General features: G+C 40.1%; 2 protein-coding genes across 2 annotated transcripts; both read right to left on the bottom strand.

Annotated features, from left to right (window-relative positions):
* Positions 1–1,188: 1,188 nt before the first annotated feature.
* On the bottom strand, positions 1,189–11,649 carry dtd1 (D-aminoacyl-tRNA deacylase 1). Its single transcript, XM_028018515.1, has 6 exons — positions 11,513–11,649; positions 9,709–9,799; positions 9,371–9,606; positions 7,787–7,884; positions 3,774–3,938; positions 1,189–2,073 (listed from the first exon to the last, which is right to left on the bottom strand). The coding sequence occupies exons 1-5, from the start codon at positions 11,553–11,555 to the stop codon at positions 3,783–3,785; spliced, it is 624 nt and encodes a 207-aa protein (XP_027874316.1). The 5' UTR covers positions 11,556–11,649; the 3' UTR covers positions 1,189–2,073; positions 3,774–3,782.
* Positions 11,650–12,355: 706 nt separating this feature from the next.
* LOC114145119 (small integral membrane protein 26) lies at positions 12,356–13,517 on the bottom strand. Its single transcript, XM_028018516.1, has 2 exons — positions 13,275–13,517; positions 12,356–12,859 (listed from the first exon to the last, which is right to left on the bottom strand). The coding sequence occupies exons 1-2, from the start codon at positions 13,396–13,398 to the stop codon at positions 12,690–12,692; spliced, it is 294 nt and encodes a 97-aa protein (XP_027874317.1). The 5' UTR covers positions 13,399–13,517; the 3' UTR covers positions 12,356–12,689.
* Between the last annotated feature and the right edge of the window lie 3,291 nt (positions 13,518–16,808).

Genomic DNA, 16,808 nt, shown 5'->3' with positions numbered 1-16,808 from the left:
CTGTGGAGGAGAAGCTGCAGTCTGCGCTCAGGCAGATGTATCTGGGTCACCGTCTTCTCCGGGTCCGGGCCGCTCCTCACCTCAGCATGGAGAAACCTCAGCTCGGCACCACAGGAGAGAATCGGGAAGAGGGTGAGGGATACGGCACGCTTGGCCAGGAATAGCTTCCTGAGGTAAAACAGAGCAAAGCTAATGTTAGGCCAGGACGGAGCAACCAGCTGCTTCTGAGCGGAAATAAGGACAAGCTTTCCTGCAGTTGCATCACATGAGGCAGCTGCAGAAGTATTCACACCACTTTAACTTCTGTATTTGCAGCTTCTTGGAGTGTTTCTACCAGGTTTGGACGTTCAGATTCAGATTATTTTGATAAAACGGCTTCAAGCTTCTATTTTATTTCCCTTTGGAATGAATCTATAAAGTATTTTTGGGAATTTGAATTTTTGAACTGATTCTCAGTCAGGTTGGAGGCTGAGCATCTGTCAATGTCCGTTTTCAAGTATTTCCACAGATTATTCATTGGATTTAGGTTTAGACTTTGACTAGGCCATTCCAACATGTGAATATTCTTTGACCCAATAGTTTTTAAGGAGACAAAAGCCCAATACAAAGGCATTAAAATCTGAAGGTAAAATTTATTGTGAGTCATATTTGAAAAATATTGCATTTTTATAACAACTGAAGTCAACAGTAACTTGGTTATGCTATAAAACGGCCGTATGTGACTTTAAAATACATAATGCTGGCCCTTTAAAGTCCTTGTTTTTGGGTCTAATGAATCATTTTTGAAGATCAACACAGAAAACTAAGGAAATGATCACCGACTTCAGGAAGTCATCAACAGCAGTAAACAGGTTCCACTGAACTGGTGGGTAATTATAAATATTTGAAGATTGTTCTTCATAAAGTTTCTCCTGTAAGTCACTGCTAAAGCAGTTAGCTCCACTAGATTTTATTTAGAAGGATCAGAGTAAAGTGGCCTGGTTATGGTTTACTATTTTCAAATATTTATTGGTAAAAACAAAAAATAATGTGGAAAAGCCTGATTTTCCCTGGGCTTCATAGTACTTTGCTCTGGTTTGTCATAAAATCCCAATAATTTCAGAGATGTTTATGGTTGTTAGACGATAAAAATGTGGAAAAGCTGCAAAGAACTGCCAACAAATGGAAATGACGACAACCACACAAATGTGAATGCTTTTAAAATTTATACAGTAACAAAATATACATTCAGACCTGTCAGAACACAGCAGGGCAGCTGTCCTAAATTCCATCCTTAATTTTCCCCAAACGCCAAGAAGAAACCCAAGCAAAGAGAAGGCGATCTGATGGATCTAAGTTTAAATCTACCAGAAGTCATTTCCATCTAAATCTTCGGTGGCTTTTCCTTCCTCCTGGTTTTTCAAACTAAGTTTAAGTTTCCTCTCTGCCTTCTTTACAGAAAGAAAATAACAGTTGCATCAAAAGCTACGCCTCACTGACAGCTGTCAGCTTTCCTGACACTTTCTCACATTAATCACAATTCTGAAACATAATCTGAACACCTTTCTGTTGCGAAGAGGAATATTAGGTTTTATTTTTGTGAGAGTTTACCTCCATGTTCCAGTTAATTAGAAGTGACGACATGATGCACCTGCTGGATGCTTGCAAGCTCAATTAGTAGCTCAAAAATACCAAGATGTGTCCAAGCATGCAGAAAGGAAAGCGGGACATCAGGGTAATGGGGTTGTTATTTAAAGCGTCTGTTTGTGTCTCTGTTGGTTACAGAGACATTCCAGTTCAAGCTCAGAACAAACAATCTGCTCGCGGCAGTAAACAGGCGCTTAGAGGAGGTGGTGGCACTGGTGTGCTCCGTCTGGCAGCACTGGAGAAGATCTGCAGCCCAGCGACACGAACGGAGCGGGAACAGAGAGGAGAGAGTCCAACAGAGACGGCTTGAGGAGGACAAATGGAAAAACAACGGGGACGAAGGATTTAACGAGCTGCTGGGTTTCATTCGGTCCGTTCTGTCTGCTGTCGGTCAGTCCGTAAACGGGTCGAAGCGTTCTTCCTGAGTGTCCACAGTTTGGTTTGCATCTGAATCAGGAAAGAAGAAAACACTGGTCAGCAGGGGCGTCACTAGGATTTAAGGACATGGGGGCAAACGTAGCGTTTACAACATTTCTCAAACAGCAACAAAAACAGAGAAGTTGCTTTTCCACTTTTAAAATAGTTCAGGGCGACAGAAACATCTTTTATAGAAAATATGAGTTAGTTAATATCAAAGCTTCTGCTGCTGCTGCCAAAAACGAGCATGGTGACAGTATGGATCCTTAATATTTAACAAATCCAGTGTTTTTAAATAGTTTACCGAACAAGCCAAGAATACCAGGAGTTCTGACATCATCATCATCAAACTGCATATTTTCTGATGTTTACCATATGAAAAAGCAAAAACAAGAAACTACTACATTTAGCAGTTTTCTTAAGCAATTTTAGAAGATTATAATAGGACTGACTTACAATTTAGAGATTATGACAGAATTGTCCTTTTACATGATCAGTATATTGTTTATCCAGAGGTGTCCAGCTCTATCAGCTTCAAAATGAAGCACAGGAAATGCGATGAGTTTCTGGTAAACAGATTTTCTCAGGAGGTTTGATCACTGAGCGCTGGGATGGATTCAGGTAAACTTAGAAACTTCCAGACGTTTATACCTGAAAAGCTGTTATTTGCGGCATTAAGTTTCCATTAGTTGTTTAACAAATGTCCATAAAAGTTGTATCTTCAACATTGAGTTATCCCAATGAGCAAATCTAATGACTCATAATCAGCTTTTTGTCCCTGGTTGTGATTTAAGATGAGAAGGAAAAGGAGAAGTCAGGGATGAAGACAGGAGGACGAGTCCAGAGTAACTACAGAACAAGCTTTGTTTTAACTTTACATTTGAATTGAATCAAACTGTAGCTCAGTAATCTGTCATTTTAACAGCTACAGCAGTAAATGTGTTTGGTTCTGACTAAAGCAAGATGAGGATTGGCTGTTCCAAAACAGGAAGTCGGTGGGGAGAAGATAAAAGCTCATTCAGAGCAAAAAAACACATAGCTCATGTTTAAGTCATGCAAAGCAAACCTCAGGAAGACCAGCTTCCTCCTTCTCCTTTCTCTTCCAGTCATGTTCCCTTTTTTCACAGCAAACTCTCAGATCAGAACCCAAAAAATCCGCCTATCGAGCAACTTCCTCCTGCCATCAGGAGCCGAAGCCTCCACATGTCGGAGCTGATATTTACCCAACATGTTGGTGCAGATTAAAGAGCAGAGCGGCCTGAAAGCTGAGCAACTGCTTCCATCCTGACCAGCCCGGCTCTCCGTGGAAAACAAATCCTGTTTGCAAACTGGATGGACCGGAACGTCACCTCGGTTCGGCGTTCAGTGTGAACCGCAAACAAACAAACAAACAAACAGCTCCGTCTCTCTGCCTGTTGCTAGGTTTCACTGAAATGTCCCCAGCAGTAAAACAGCGGATGCATACAGGAAGAGCAAAGGTGGAAACCAGCGGCTTGTGACGACTGGAGTGCAGTTTGCTGATAGTGGTGAAAACTGGGTTCCTACACTTTTTAATTAGTTCAGAGTTTTATGTTGTTTTATAAATGCAACAAACAGATGTTCACAATTAATTTATGACTCATAGTTCTACAGCTATCAGGGTCTGAACATGGAACCTGGAGATGAAGAGGATGGACAGACTGATGAAGCATCTTTCTGTTTATTTGACCCCCCTGACCCCGCCGGCTCACCCTGCAGCATCACGACTCCCGGTCTGAAGACACGTCGCCCTCCGCCCCGCTGCTGGCGCCGGGGTCCTGCCTGGACCGCAGCGAGCTCTTCTCCCGTCCCGACTCGGACGAGCCTTTAGAGCGCGTCTTCTCCTTCCTGAGCTGCTGCTTCTCCAGCTTGGAAAGCTGAAGAAACACAAACAGAAAAAGACGGTTCATAGTTTCACATTTGATCTTGAAGGTAGTATACCTGCGCAGAATAAATCTGTCAACCTTTGAATAGTTTAAAAGTGGCTCTTTATTTCTACTGAATTATTGAAACTGTTTTCTCTGAAAGGGAAGAAAACAGGGAAGGGTTGATGCCAGGTTTCCGATGCGCCGTCCAACATGGAGGTGATTCCCAACCCAACAGAAAGAAAACACTTCCTGCTCTGGAGGCGCTTTGCTAAGAGATAATAAAAAACTGATACATGTAGCTCAAAAAAAGATTAAAATTACAATAAAATCATATTCCGCTTCAGGTTTGATCCATACAAACTGATCAGGGGGCAGCTGTCATATCATCTTCAGCTGGGAAGTTTCTGATTCATGCAGAGAATCCATATTTTTATCAAAAATTATCAGTTTTTTTCTCTCCAAAAGGTATAAACAAGTTTTATTTGGCTGGACTGAGAAAGACGGGAGAAACTGAATAAAATCTGAAAATTATGACAATAAAAATGACTCTAAAATCAAAATAAAACCTGAAGTTTTTTTTATTATTATTTAATTAGTCAATGATTTTTCTCCATGTGTTCATTGTTTTATCTTGTTTAGTTTATGTTTTTAATGTTTGTGCTGAACCTCTTTACATTTGTCTATAAAGCATTTTGAATTGTCTTGTACAAAGAATGTCCTATACACATTTTTAGAAAAGCTTGCCTTTCCTTGGATTAATGTAACTGGGATATATTTAAGATAAATTCAAGTTATTTTCTATGGCTAAACCTTTTTTAAACAGACTGCTGGTCAACCTTCTCCAATCTCTATTTTCTTTCTAACTGCCGTTTGTTTACAAGAGAAATGAAATAAACACATAGATCCCGTTATTGATCTGAGCTTCCTGCTGACTCAGCAGAACCAGTGTAATTAAACAGAAAGAGGGTCTGCACTGGTCCGAACACGACCCCTCGCAAACCCACCATTTGAAGCCTCTCCTCGTCTTCATCTTCATCAGCGATTCAGAAAGCACGGAGGCAGAGAGCTGATGAAGTCGTCAGCCGACATGCGAGCTCACGGCTGCTAAAACTTTCATGGCTCTCTGGGACTTAATGTCATCTCACAAAACCCAAAGTGTTGCGTAACAAATTACATTATTTAAACAGCATGAAAACTTGTATGGAAGCAGTTCTGATGATGTAACGTCTGATTAGATCATGGAGGTGAACATATTTGTTGTTTGTTCTGAAAAGTTACAGACCCTAAACTCTGGATCCCGAGCAGATAAAAGCCTCCGCTAACACGATCAAACGTTACATAATCCCAGAGAGATGATCCGCCGCTGCAGCTTCCAGCGACCAGCAGGGTGGGTTTCATCGCCTCCATTGTTTACTGTCAGCCTGACCCCGCCCGGGACTCAATCCCTGATTTATGGAAAGAAAGGAGCAGTGTCTGCTGGCTGTCGCTGTAACCCCCCCACCCACTAAACTGAGCCAAGCTCAGCCTGATGGCCGGCCCTGTTTATCCCCATGTTTGGCCCCGCTGCTAAACATCCCAAACAGACAAGATTAAAATTCAGCCGATTGCCTGAATATCCGTCCTTTCGGGGAAACGGCCGAGCCCCGGCGAGCAGACGGAGTTGAAGCGAAGCTCAGCAGCAGGAAGACAAACCTCTGAATCTTTCTCTTTCAGTTGGCAGGAGAAGCTGGAGGCTGACATTCTGGACAGGATCCTCCTGCAGCCACGTTCTACTGTCTGATACAGTAAAACTGTATGATATAATCAGATTAATACATGTTGATTTAACATGTATTATGTTAAATCAACTTTGAGCTTTACATCATGTTATAGCCAACAACAAACGTACTTTGTTGTAGGTTAGTACAACAAAATACTAACCTACTTTGTTGTGGAGAATTAGTTTTCTCTACATTTTCATGTTTTTCTTGTTTATAGAGGTAGAGATTCAGCGCAGGGTCCTGTGTGTGTGTGAGTGTGTGTGTTTTTTAAATTTCACTGTCTGTTATTAAAGGTCCAGCAAAGGACTGAATTTGCAAATTAGCTCGTGGCTAGAACAGCTTACAAAACAATGGCTGCTGTTTCTCACATGTCAGATGATTTAATGTGCTTTAATGTCGTTGATTGAATAAATTTGAACTGAATTGAATTCAGCTACAAAGTCAATGAGCAAAATGAGTCAAATTTATATTTTAGATGGCAAAAAAGGTACAAGTTATAATAATCAGAGATTAAAGAGGAGTGACAAAAGCAAATGGATGGATAAGCAGTGCTTGCTAACAACAGGACATGTTACTGTGGAATATTGTCTCTGGCGTTTGGATAACGAACAGTTAGCATGATGTAAAAGTAATCAGACTTTCATACAGCAACAGTTCTTCAGCTGCATCACCATCCATAAATCCATCCATCCATTTTCTCACACCATTTAGAGAGACCAATTAACCTGACAGTCATGTTTTTGGACTGTGGGAGGAAGCTGGAGTACCCGGAGAGAACCCACCATGCACAGGGAGAACATGCAAACTCCATGCAGGAAGTCCCCAGGAATCAAACCCAGGACCTTCTTGCTGCAAGGCAACAGTGCTACCAACTGCGCCACTGTGCAGCCTCTTTGGGATAAATATATTTTTAAATTAAATTAATTAAAAAATATATATATATTGGAGATCCAGATTTGATTTAAATAAAAGAGTTCCTAAAGATTCCAATAACCTCTCGAAGAGTTTGCACCTGAATCTGAAGCTTTTTTTAAGCACAAATACTCTTAATCTGGAAAATAAGTTGCTTAAATCCATAATTTCACACCCAGGCCACATCTTAGACCTTTGACAGGCCCTCTAAAATTCACCCTGTGTGCAACAGATACATTAGGTCTTCAAGATTCAGCCATTTATTCTCAGTTCTAAGAGCTAAAAAACAAATCAAGTCACAAATAAATCTAATGTCTTTCAGAGAGCTAAAAGAACTTGTGTAAAGCGGCGCTGCCTTCCAGCATGAAAGTCTGAACATATATTAACTCTTTCTGATGCTCCTGTGGCCTCAGAGGAGGAATCCTGATGAATCCTTGTTTTATGAAGCATTCATGTTTTAACAAGCGACGGGCTCCCAAGAGGAAGAGTCCTGCAGAAAGCTCCCTGCAGACTGCGTGTGTGGCTCTGCGCCGTCAATCATCTGCAGCATAAACACACCGTCTCGCCGCCACGGCTGCAGCACACACCGTCTCGCCGCCACGGCTGCAGCACACACCGCCTCGCCGCCACGGCTGCAGCACACCCCGCCTCACTTTATTATGCTATTGATATGATTTATTTTCATTTTGGTCCTTTAAATACCAAAATTTCCATGTAACTTTATATTTTGGTCAATCTGATTATATCATTTTTAAACATTAGATGATTGAAGTTTTGATCAGTTACTCAGTACTTGGGTAAACGCTTTACCAAATCCTTTTTTTACTTTTAATTTTGTAATTTTTTGAATGGCTACTTTTTACTTTTACTTGAGTAGAACTATGTTTAAGTAGTGCTACTCTTACTTGATAATTTTTGGGTCCTCAGCCCAACACTGGTCTACATGGAATAGGGTAGAACGCCCTCTATGGGAGGGAGCACAGACAGAGCTAGGACGGGACAGTTGCTCTCCTGATTGATTGATTGATTGATTGATTGATTCATCTGCTTTAATTAGAAAGTTTAGCAGCTTTCAAACAAAATCTGAAGAAATAAAACATAAAATCTGCCTTATGAGTGTCACTGCTCTTAATCTGAGCTAAACCCCTCCACTGATGAAGATGACTGATGAAGAAGACTGGGTACCTGTTTGGGGTCTGTGGGAGCAGCCGGTGACGTCAGCTCCACGGTAACCGGACCGTCGTTCTGGATGTTGACCTGCATGTACGCCCCAAACTTCCCATCTGGAAAACAAAATGGAGGACGATAAATCAAGTGTTTTTCATGTGCTAGTCGAGTTCGGTTGCAGCTAACAGAGCAGAGATGAAAAGAGGCGGACAAGGACAGCAAGTTTCACTCGAACTGCTCTCCTTTCTTCTCGCAGGTTTCATTAGATTGATGACACCATCTGCACAATGAAGCTGTGGGAGAAAACTGATGCATCATCATGTTTCCCTCTCCGGAGGCGGTGGGGAGGGGGGCTAATTAGGAAGGCTCACGCCTCCCTTTGCTGGGACGAGGTGTCCTCCTCACCTGGTCCCCAGTGGACTGACCCAGTTCACTGCCACCGCCGCTGCAGCCGCTTCCAGCCGCCTGACCGCCACAATGACACGGCGTTGACGGCAGGGGGACGCGGTGCCGCTCCGAACCCAACAGAGGAAATATTCACACGAGACGCTGGAGGTGACGCGGCTATGATCGGCGACAATAAACCCGACTTTAACGACCGCCATGTTGTCACATTATGACATGAATGTTTTCAAATATCCATTTCATTTCAGCAATTTTAGACCTGAAGGTTTCCATAAAGTACAGCCTGTTCCACATCAAGGGCTTTAGGAATCAGGTCTTTTTCCAACATTATTTCCATAAAACCTCAGTACAGAAATGGTCTTCTGTACTGATATTGATTAACGGATCATCCTCAGTAGAAGCTGAGGTTTGGAAAGTCTGCAGCGCTGAATAATAAAGAGATGTACCGATTCGTTATCAATATCTGTTATCAATATCTGTATTGGACCCGATATTAGAAAAATAATTTCTAGATTGGGTGTGAGTGACAATGTGCCCTGTAAGGGCGGATCTATTCAGCCTAATTCTATGCTTTGTGCTCTGAGTGACGTCAAGCTTTATTATTTATTTGACATTATTTTTAGAATTCCTTATTACACTTTCTGAACCATTTGAAAGGTTTGTCATCATGCCACTGATCAAGTGGTGCAGTTTTCGTCAGTTTTAGTTTATTTATTTTTTATTTTACATTGGCTGTTTTACTCCTAATTGTACTGATGGAACAAATTAAAGTTGTGTTGTTTTTGCATGTTTGACCAGCTTGTGAAGCTATCCGTGTGTTACAGTGTGCTGCACTGTTACACTGTTACAGCTGAACTGACAAAAATACGGCCAATTCTGAACCTCAGATATTTAAATCAGTATCGGCAGTGAAAAAAGTAGATCGGTGCACCACTAGTCTCAACACATCAGCAATGACCTCAGAGAGGGAATCTTCCTAACAGCTAAGACTTTGGTGTCCTCAGTACCAACTGAGTCCAGTCTACAGTGGACACATCTAGAGCATGTTCCTGCACCGTATCACAGAGCTAATCGTTGAATTGAACGGTGATCATGTGTTAAAGATTTAGCAGATTCAGCTCAATTCTGCAGCTTTTCCTTTCAGTTCACTCAGAACTGATGGTTTAAAGCCTCGTCGTCCGCTGAGATCCGGCCCACCTGTGATGAGCTCAGGCCTGTAGGCGCTCCTCATGCTCTCCAGGATGCTGTTGTAGAAGGGCTGGGCGAGCTCCGCCGGCATGGCGGCGTGGAAGTCCGGTTTGTTGCCCTTCAGGATGCACTGCAGGGTGAACTGGCTCACACACAACACCTCCAACTCTCTGTCCATGACACTCTTAGCCCACGCCCGGCCGCTCTCGTCCTCAAACAGCCGCAGGTTCAGGATCTTTCTGACCCTGAAGACACACAGTGCTTATGAAAAGGTGAAGAAGCAGACTGACTCAAAGGTTATTTCATCTGTATCTATGGACATGTTTGCAGGATGGATTTACACTTACATGTACTCAGCATCTTTCTGCGTGTCGTCTGCAGAAATCCCAAGCAGGACGCAGATTCCCCGTCCAATGGAGCTGACCTGCTCCCCTCCCACTGCAGGACAAAGAAAACAGACACACGGCCTTTTCTACCACACCCAGGAATTCAAGAACTCTTTGTGCTCACACAGTTCAGAGCTCTGGTTCACCTGCATGACAAAGTTCTGGTGATCATTCTCCTGCCAGGAGATTTTTGGGTTTATTTTCAGCAGCAGTGTGAGTGACGGACAGCATTAAGAATTTATCATTGTTAGAAAGAGATCACAGAGATTGTAAACTAATATTTTATCATTTCATTTGAAAGGATTCATCCCTCCATTTGTTGTCTAAACTTAGTTATTCTTGCAGAGTCAAGAATTTCTGCACATTTACAATTTAATTACTGGTAAACAATAAATAATTTTCACTTTAGTGTAAAAAAGAAAGAAAGGAAAACATCTTAATTGTTTGTGATGTTTGCATCATTCTCTGTTCTGTCAAATGTTTCCTGTTTTTACCTGCCTGTGGACAATGAATGAAAACTAGCTTTTGTGCCAACTCCTGCATATTTACACTGACGCTTACTGATGACATATTGATTAATATGCATTGCCCTAATTTCATAAATAAATAACACAAACTAATAAAGTATTCTATAGATTATTATCAGAATAAAAGAATATTAGTGGCAGCTCTCGGAGGCTGTTATGTTCTTCTTGCAAATTCTATTAATTGTGTTAATCAATTAAGTTACAGAAATCAAATTAAATCATCCATCCATCCATCCATCTTCTGTTCACCCTTTGTCCCTAATGGGGTCGGGAGGGTTGCTGGTGCCTATCTCCAGCTACATTCCGGGCGAGAGGCAGGATACACCCTGGACAGGTCGCCAGTCTGTCGCAGGGCAACACAGAGACATACAGGACAAACAACCATGCACACACACACTCACACCTAGGGAGAATTTAGAGAGACCAATTAACCTGACAGTCATGTTTTTGGACTGTGGGAGGAAGCCGGAGAACCCGGAGAGAACCCACGCATGCACAGGGAGAACATGCAAACTCCATGCAGAAAGACCCCGGCCGGGAATCGAACCCAGGACCTTCTTGCTGCAAGGCAACAGTGCTACCAACTGTGCCACTGTGCAGCCCTAAATTAAAACATCAGTTCTTAAAATAAAAACAGTAACTACTATTATTAATATTATAAAAACGCCATTTTAATTGTAATGTCATTTAATAATTATTATTTCAGTGTATTTGTGATATTTAGAATTATTAAGAGTAATTTCTAAAATATACTTTTAAATACTACAGCTTTGAGTTTTCTTATTGTGCCCTTTAATTTTTTTCTAGCAGTCTTAAACTCTACATTAGACCTGAAATAAACATTTTATTGGCTGAACTGAGTCCATGTTAATCTGAATCTGAACAGCAGTTATAAACAGCAGTTTGAGTGAATAAAGTGAAACTGAATTCTTGTAACCGTTACTCTAAAACAACAAGGCCGCCTACATCCAACAGGATTAATTGCGTCTGTATCAATCGTCATATTCATCATTATTCAGTTGTATTAACTTGTTTCCTGAGCTAAAAGTCAACCGTTTTTGTTTCCCCCAGTTAGCAGCGGTCTGACACCGCCGCATTCATTTTAACTTGGATGCTAATGCTAACGGGGCTAACTCGGCTAGCTGGTCATGACAACTTCTACCGGCTGCCTGCTGATTGTCTTTGTGTATTTCAGTTACAGATTCCAACTCCGTCAGCTCGGCTCATTCAAAGCTCACCTGTCACACTCGCTTTGGTCACCCTCTGGATAATCGCTCTCATTGTTGTGCTTCTGCTGGACAGCACGCTGCCAAAGCTTCCGGTAAACTCCTGCTGTCAGTGGTAGTTTGTCGACATCTAGCGGTGAAAGTTGGAAACACAACAATAACGCCAGCAGAAGCCAGTGAGAGACCTTTAAATTTTTTTTTAGATACAACGTATTTACATTTTTTCTTGTCTCAATCATCTTCATTGTCATATTTGTTGTCACCATCAGCGTCTTCATCATCATCATGCTTTTTAGATTTCAATAAATTATTTAAAATCCAACAGATTCCATATTCTGAGAATAAGCATTCACTGCAGCTGTTGATTTGAAGAATTTTGAGGTAGTTTCATTTCTCATTATCTCATTTACTTCAAGCCATGTTGCAGCTCCACAGCATCATGCTGCCACAGTCTGAAAGTTGGTGCAGTCTTCTAGGTTTGGCTTGTCAAATATATTTCTAATTGTAGTTAAATGCTGTCTTCAGCTTGTCTGTGTTTTAGTGATTCCTGTATTGTTCTCTAACATTGTGATCAATTTAATTTAATCTGCTTTGGTATAAGTTGTTGAAACTTGTGAAACCAATGGGTGTTCAAGCAGGACCATGACACCTACCAATTCAGCAAGGAAGCAAATGGTCAAAGTAAAAAAAAAAACCCCAATTCAGATAAACAACTAAGAACCCAAAATGAATGGGAAATTCATACCAATTATAAACTATTTATTTGTTCTTTTCAAGAAATGCAATTATTTATTACATTTCAAAAACACTTGATGGAATAAATTCAAGTATTCTTATTTTTAATTCACAAGAAGATAGTAGTTTTTTTCCAAAATAATTAGCATATAATAAATACAGAATGCTGGTCATTTCACCTTTTCATGCTTTTTCCAAATGTGGGTCATAATCTAATGGGAATTGGAGCCAAAATGAATTAAACTGTCTGCAAAACACTTTTTGTTGTAAAACCAATTAGATGAAACAACTGATTTGCAAAAATTCCTGAATATCTAGAGCTTTAATAAAATACTGTGACAACTTGATCATTGCTTTGCAGAGATTATTAGCCCTTTTTAGGCAAAATAATGAAAGACATCCTCTTCAAATATGCAAACATGGCAGCAAGTCTGTCTTAAATCATGTCCAGCAGCTACTTGTCGCCATCTCCAGCTCCTGATGCTCCACTCAACGACTTGATGAAATTGTAGATCCTCCTGCTGTACGGGACGAAATCTTCCTTATAGATGATGACGGTTTTGGAGTGAGCAGTTTCGTAGACATGCTTGTTGGGATTTTCTGGCTCTTCGAATTTTTGTTTCACTGAGTTGAAGAGAGAAATAGTCAATGAGAAAGTAGAAAACCAGCTTTAATCTCTTGGAAGTCACTAGCAGTGGTTACTCCTCCTTTAAATGCAACAAATAAACAAATAACTACAGACGAATTACTTGTTTACTGTTCATTGGTGTTACTGTCCAATATTTGAACAGACAGCTATCATAGAGTCACTGTAAACCGACAATATCTTAAAATCAGATGAATTCTCACTGAAGTTCTCAATGCCGCCTTTTAAAGGCTAATTATCCATCAGAACACTAAAGGGAACAGTTAAAGAAAGTTATCCAATAAGACAGATCAGGTTGACTTTACTAAAATGAAATTGTTGTCACAGAAGAAAGCAACATCTCGGCTAATCGGGATTCTGTCTCCTTGGTGATTTTCCTCTCAGTTTACTCACCTGGTGGGTCGTTCAAACGACCTGTATATTTAAAAAAAACGTAGGATCCTAAAATTGTCCAGATGCCCACAGCGTAAACTGCTGACACTCTGTAGTTCCACTTAATCGGGTCTTTGATAGTCATTTCGAGACTAAAAAACAGGAGGATTTTAAACGTTGAACTGTCTGGGAATCTTCAGTTTAAACGTTCAGGAAGCCGCCATGACACTTCTTTCTCTATTTTCGTGGTTGGTTTGGAGTTGCATTACCGCCACCTGCTGGTTCACACAGCCTATTACAGTAAACTTTACGGCGCTTTAATATGTGGAGTTACTTTTTAGTGAGAATGAAATATAGCTTTTTTTTCAATGACTCCTTGAAAATAAAATAAAATTGCTTTGGACAAAATTTTGAGACCTATTAAAATAAGATCAAATAAGATGTTGTACTTAACAATTGTTCAGTTGGTATACACTAATTAAAACTTGTTAAAACTAGCAGAAGTGGCCGAAATAAATAATTTGGAACATAAATGATTATATTTTTTATAATACAGAATAGCTAAACACATGTTTTATACCTTTGGTTTTGACTCTTTTATACACAAAACAAGGAATAATACCTTGTGTAAAAATATTGTAGGCTTATGTTCCATTACAAATACAGATCAAAATAGTAGTTTTAATGTAAAACAGCAACAACGACAATGATAGTCCTGATATAATAATAAAAAAGTAAATTAATGTTAATAATGTAGCTTAGAATAAATGTCCGGTATTCAGCAATATCAAAATCTGAAGAAGAGCCTCGTCTCCTTTGCTGCTGCGTTCCTTCAGATGAGTCAGAACCGACTCATCTCTCTGATTTATCTTCCTTCTGCCTACGATGTGAGGGCTAAAGGTCAAAGCTGTCACCTGATTTGCCTTGTGGCTTCTCTGAAGCTCTCCACCCACGTTAGACCTCAATACCCACTATTGCTGAAACTCTCACTGTCAGACCTGAGTCTATTAGAAAAAACAGGGAGAGATTTTCAAATGAGTCCTAGACCTGAGTTCCTTCAATAGTTTCAAAATTCTTCTTATCCGTAGCAAACACCAACGGAAATCATGCCTGTTTTATCACTGAGATGATATTTTGTCCCGTTCTCCCTGCAAACATGTCTAATAATACTTCTATCCATGAGCTTCTCTAAAATCACTGATACCATCACATAAAATCAGAGCCCGGCCCATTTCTGTCTGCAGAGATCTGGAAACTGGGCTGTTCCACCACATCTCAGGCGCCTCCAAGCCCAGAGAAACGGAGCGAGCCGAACCTCTGGGGAACAATCACACGAGCAACGGAAAGCAGATAAAAAGGTTATGAAATCACCAAGTAACTGTTTGGTCATAACAATTAGTACGATTTGTAGAAAATAACAAGGAATTCATCAGACACATACAAATATTAATTCACATGGCAATTCTGGTATTTTAAAGAATAAAAATAAATAGATAACAAATACAAAATTAACGGTATTTGTTTGGTCATGTGACAACGAAGCGCTGCCGGATTGTGAGGCTTAACTGAAGCAGAGAAACAACGTCAGAGGTGAAGTTGTTTCTTTCACAGGGTCAAAAGAATAATGAAATATATTTTGTGCAAATCTTAATTAATTACAGACAATATTCCTTTCAAGTATTGATCATTTGAATTTTCATATCATTGCATTCATGTTTTCCAACAACCTTTTGAATTATGAATTGTAGTATTTCAGATTAGAAGTTAGAAATGCAAACATCAGTTTATTCTGCATCACTCCTGGACAGAATCTAACAAACTATGAGTCCATGTGGATTACAGAAAAAGCACCATAAATTCAGATTAAAATAAACAAGCACAGAGAATAAAATATAATAAACATAAATATAAATTAAAAAAAAAAAAAAAGAATCTACAAACACATGTATCAGTTGTTTCTGCATCACTCCCTCAAAAGTGAGACTCTGTGGATTACAGAAAAAACTGATTAAAACCAACAGATTATTTTAAATACAAAGTGATATATAAATATACAAATCGCTGAGTCAGTTTTTTCAGCATCACTCCTGGACAGGATATATGTAACAATAATCCTGTGCGGATTATAGAAAAATCACTATAAATTTGGATTTGAACAGGTTTCAACGTTTTAGTTTTGCTTTGTTTTATGATCATTTCACCCTGTAAAGTAAAAATTGATCTAAATAATTAGAAGCCCTCAGCCAGTGTAATATGCACTGCCTTATGGGACCCATATGGGCTCACCAATGAGTTCTCCTGACCCAGCAGGTCTGTAACCGGGTGTAAACTATGAAAGCTTCTGGATGCTTTGGTTCTGAAACATCTTTAAACTCGGGGGCTTCTGGAACAAGAGGAGGAGGATTTATTGCCTGATTTTGACTCACCCTCTGCCCCCCAGAGAAAACCTAATAAAACATGTTTCAGGAGCCGTGGGACACCTGAACACGATCCATCCAGCAGGTGAACATTTTGGTCATAAATGATGAAAACATTTCATCTTTTAACTCAGAAGCTCAAATTTCCATCAGTTCTGTTTGAGCGTCAGGATTTCTTTCTAATTTTTCATCCACCAATCTCTCAAGAATGTGGGTCTGAATCCAAACTTGCCAGGACAAATTATACCTGACAGATAACATTTAGCTGCTGGGTATGAGTCCAAATGGCACTCAGTCACGATTCCTTCGAATTAATAATTCTCCGATGGGTCTGGGGTGGAAAACATCATCATGGAGGTGAAGGAGAGTGACAGCTTCATCCTGGCTGGATAAAACTCCACCTGACTGAGTTCAATACAGCCAGGATCATTTGATTTGTCCTAAATTAACAAACTGTGTTGAAATGTCCTGTCAAAGAAAAATTTATTCAGATTTCAGACAAGTTGGAGCAACAGATCCAGAGTATCAGACTGGGATAAGGCCTGGATATTAATCCTATTGTTTGTGGTTTATTTTATTTTTTATTGTTTTTAACTGAGAATAAACAGTATCAATGACATTAACAAGAGCTAAAGTAATATAATAAACTCAAAGTTTTACTTCATGTTAAGGTTTAAGTTTGAACTGCTTCCTGATTCTGGTTCATCTGATGGTTAAAACATTTTAGGCTGTAAATTTGTGCATTTTTCTACTTCTTAAACTAGATGAAAGTTTTTGGTCATTAGCTTTAGCAGAAGAAACAAAGCAATGAGTTACAGTGTTGGCTGAAACTGGGTCAGGATTGTTTCAGCAGGTAGAACTCCATCTCTGTGAAATCTGACAGATTTTCTATCAGAGACTCATCTGAGGGTCGCTTGCTTTACCCTGCACCACTGCCGTGACCCCAAAACTTTCAGGGAAAAATCTCCTGTGGACTGAAGAATTAAAAGATTGAAATTCTGTTTGTTCTTTCTGTTTGGGTTTTCCTCATGTCCTGTCTTGATATTACAGCTGTACCAGAAGCTGGTTGTCTTCATGTCCCAGGGCGGTTTTGCTTACAAAACGTATATCTGAAGGTGGAATCCTAATTGCGTGATTG

Source organism: Xiphophorus couchianus, chromosome 5, assembly GCF_001444195.1.
Source record: "Xiphophorus couchianus chromosome 5, X_couchianus-1.0, whole genome shotgun sequence".
In the NCBI taxonomy this organism is placed as follows: Eukaryota; Metazoa; Chordata; class Actinopteri; order Cyprinodontiformes; family Poeciliidae; genus Xiphophorus; species Xiphophorus couchianus.
This window is presented reverse-complemented; position numbering and strand designations above follow the sequence as displayed.

Excerpts from the sequence above, each read along its gene's own strand:
- dtd1 (XM_028018515.1), bottom strand. The coding sequence starts at position 11,555 with ATGAGAGCGATTATCCAGAGGGTGACCAAAGCGAGTGTGACAG. Across the intron at positions 7,885-9,370 it reads CAGGCCTGAGCTCATCACAG|ATGGGAAGTTTGGGGCGTAC; the intron begins GTGGGCCGGATC and ends TTTGTTTTCCAG. Across the intron at positions 3,939-7,786 it reads CTCCCACAGACCCCAAACAG|CTTTCCAAGCTGGAGAAGCA; the intron begins GTACCCAGTCTT and ends GTGTTTCTTCAG.
- LOC114145119 (XM_028018516.1), bottom strand. The coding sequence starts at position 13,398 with ATGACTATCAAAGACCCGATTAAGTGGAACTACAGAGTGTCAGCAGTT. Across the intron at positions 12,860-13,274 it reads TCGTTTGAACGACCCACCAG|TGAAACAAAAATTCGAAGAG; the intron begins GTGAGTAAACTG and ends TCTTCAACTCAG.